Consider the following 1,980-nt stretch of genomic DNA (forward strand, 5'->3'; position numbering starts at 1 on the left):
AAACAGTCAAACTATTGGTACAGATGTGTGATGTTGCATCAACTTGATCTTTCGTTGGTTGTTCCACAGAATTCGCAACTACTTCTTCCATATGGAGCAATGTGTGGTGGTTCCGTTGACACTTATAACATTTGTGTTTTGATTTACATTCCTTTGCAGAGTGTCCAGTTCTGAAGCAGTTGAAACATAGCTTATTGGTGTTGATGAGCTTACGTCGCTCACTAACATGCATAGATTTGAAAACATGACATTGGTAGAGTAGGTGTGATTCTTCACAAGCGTGGCAGCGATTGGACATAGAAGCTACATTAGTACTAGCCAGACTTCTTGTTTGCTTTGCGCCGGCCACCTTCGTGGTATTTGCTTTAGGAGAAGATAATGAGACTTGGGACGGTGCAGCTAGAATTTTGATTCTAATTTGCAAAAACTCAACGAGCTTGGAAAAGCTATCGGTGTTATCACTTGCAGAAAATAGTTCCCATGCCATGACGGTTTTAGCATCCAACTTATAGAGCAGCAGATTCGCAAGCGGTGTGTCCCAATGCTCGATGGGCTCCTTCAGTTTGCTAGCTCCTTCGGTGAGTCTAATGAAATCATCAGACACGCGACGTAATTCCTCTAAGGAATTGTCCTTCATTGGTGCTACGGAGTAAATAGCTTTAAAGTACTCACGCTTTAGGGCTCGAATGTTGTCATATCTCTCTAACAACGCCTTCCAGGTGGTGGAGTAATTTTCGGCAGCAATGTCGACATATTCAAATCGTTTCGCAACGTCACCCTTCAACGATGCTAGAAGATATTCTAGCTTCATGACATCCGGAATGTCGTTGGATGAAGCTACCATTGCAGTGAAACGATCCTTAAAGCTGAGCCATGAGGTGATCTTCCCGTCAAACGTTGGTAGACTTATTTTCGGTAACTTTAGGTGAGGTGAAGCAGCGACAGGGATGTTGGCGTTTACTTTTGCTTCAATCACAGTGCTGTTCAGATCTTGTTTGGATGATGTGAGGTGACCTTTTATGAAGCAATATCGATCGTACATATCATTTCTCTCTTTGAGCATGCGAACAATTTCTGCTTCATCTTCTTCGGCATCTTCAAGAGTCGTTTGCATCCTGTCGAACGTCTGCCAACAACTCTCGAGTAACTTCAATCGGTGTTCACATTGCGTAGATTGCTCACTGGTGTACGTTTCAATAAAACTTTCGAGGTTATGTATCTGCGACATAACGCGCATCATGTCCACCTTACTTGGTGGTGCTTTCTTCGGACCCATTGTTGGTTAGGTAAATTGACGCTTCGTTGATAAACAACACAAGATCGATGGATTAGTCCGCAGATCCGGTTCGAAGGACCAAAAATGATGAAAACGGATAAACTTAACTTGATCAAATATCTGCGGTTGACTTCTTTATAAAAAAAACACGATCCTGTGGTCCGCTTGGATGTAGTCACTCTTCTTTTTTTTATTCTTTTTTTTGCACGTTCGCTTGCTGTCACTACAGGAGTTGCTTGAAAAATATATCAGTGCTCCTACTTTCTTCTTTTCCTAATTCCGCATAGTTTAGTTAACGTTTTGCGTTAACACTCATTCCTGGTGGAACTTCGTAGCAAAGTACAAAGTTCGAATCGGATGGACGAATTAAGTTGAAATAGACAGTTTTTGCATGAAAACTCATTCCTGGTGGAACTTCGTAGCAAAGTACAAAGTTCGAATCGGATGGACGAATTAAGTTGAAATAGACAGTTTTTGCATGAAAACTCATTCCTGTTGAAACTTCATTGCAAAGTACAAAGTTCGTATCGGATGGACGAATTAAGTTGAAATAGACAGTTTTTGCATGAAAACTCATTCCTGGTGGAACTTCATAGCAAAGTACAAAGTTCGTTTTGGATGGATCAATTTAGTTGAAATAGACAGTTTTTGCATGAAAACTCATTCCTGGTAGAACTTCATAGGAAAGTACAAAGTTCGTATCG

General features: G+C 41.0%; 1 protein-coding gene across 1 annotated transcript; it reads right to left on the reverse strand.

Moving 5' to 3' along the window:
- Positions 1-314: 314 nt before the first annotated feature.
- On the reverse strand, positions 315-1,276 carry LOC128309268 (uncharacterized). Its single transcript, XM_053045632.1, has 2 exons — positions 463-1,276; positions 315-349 (listed from the first exon to the last, which is right to left on the reverse strand). Exons 1-2 carry the CDS (start codon positions 1,274-1,276, stop codon positions 315-317), a joined length of 849 nt encoding a protein of 282 aa, XP_052901592.1.
- Between the last annotated feature and the right edge of the window lie 704 nt (positions 1,277-1,980).

The sequence above is a fragment of the Anopheles moucheti genome, unplaced genomic scaffold, assembly GCF_943734755.1.
Source record: "Anopheles moucheti unplaced genomic scaffold, idAnoMoucSN_F20_07 U3, whole genome shotgun sequence".
Taxonomy (NCBI): domain Eukaryota; kingdom Metazoa; phylum Arthropoda; class Insecta; order Diptera; family Culicidae; genus Anopheles; species Anopheles moucheti.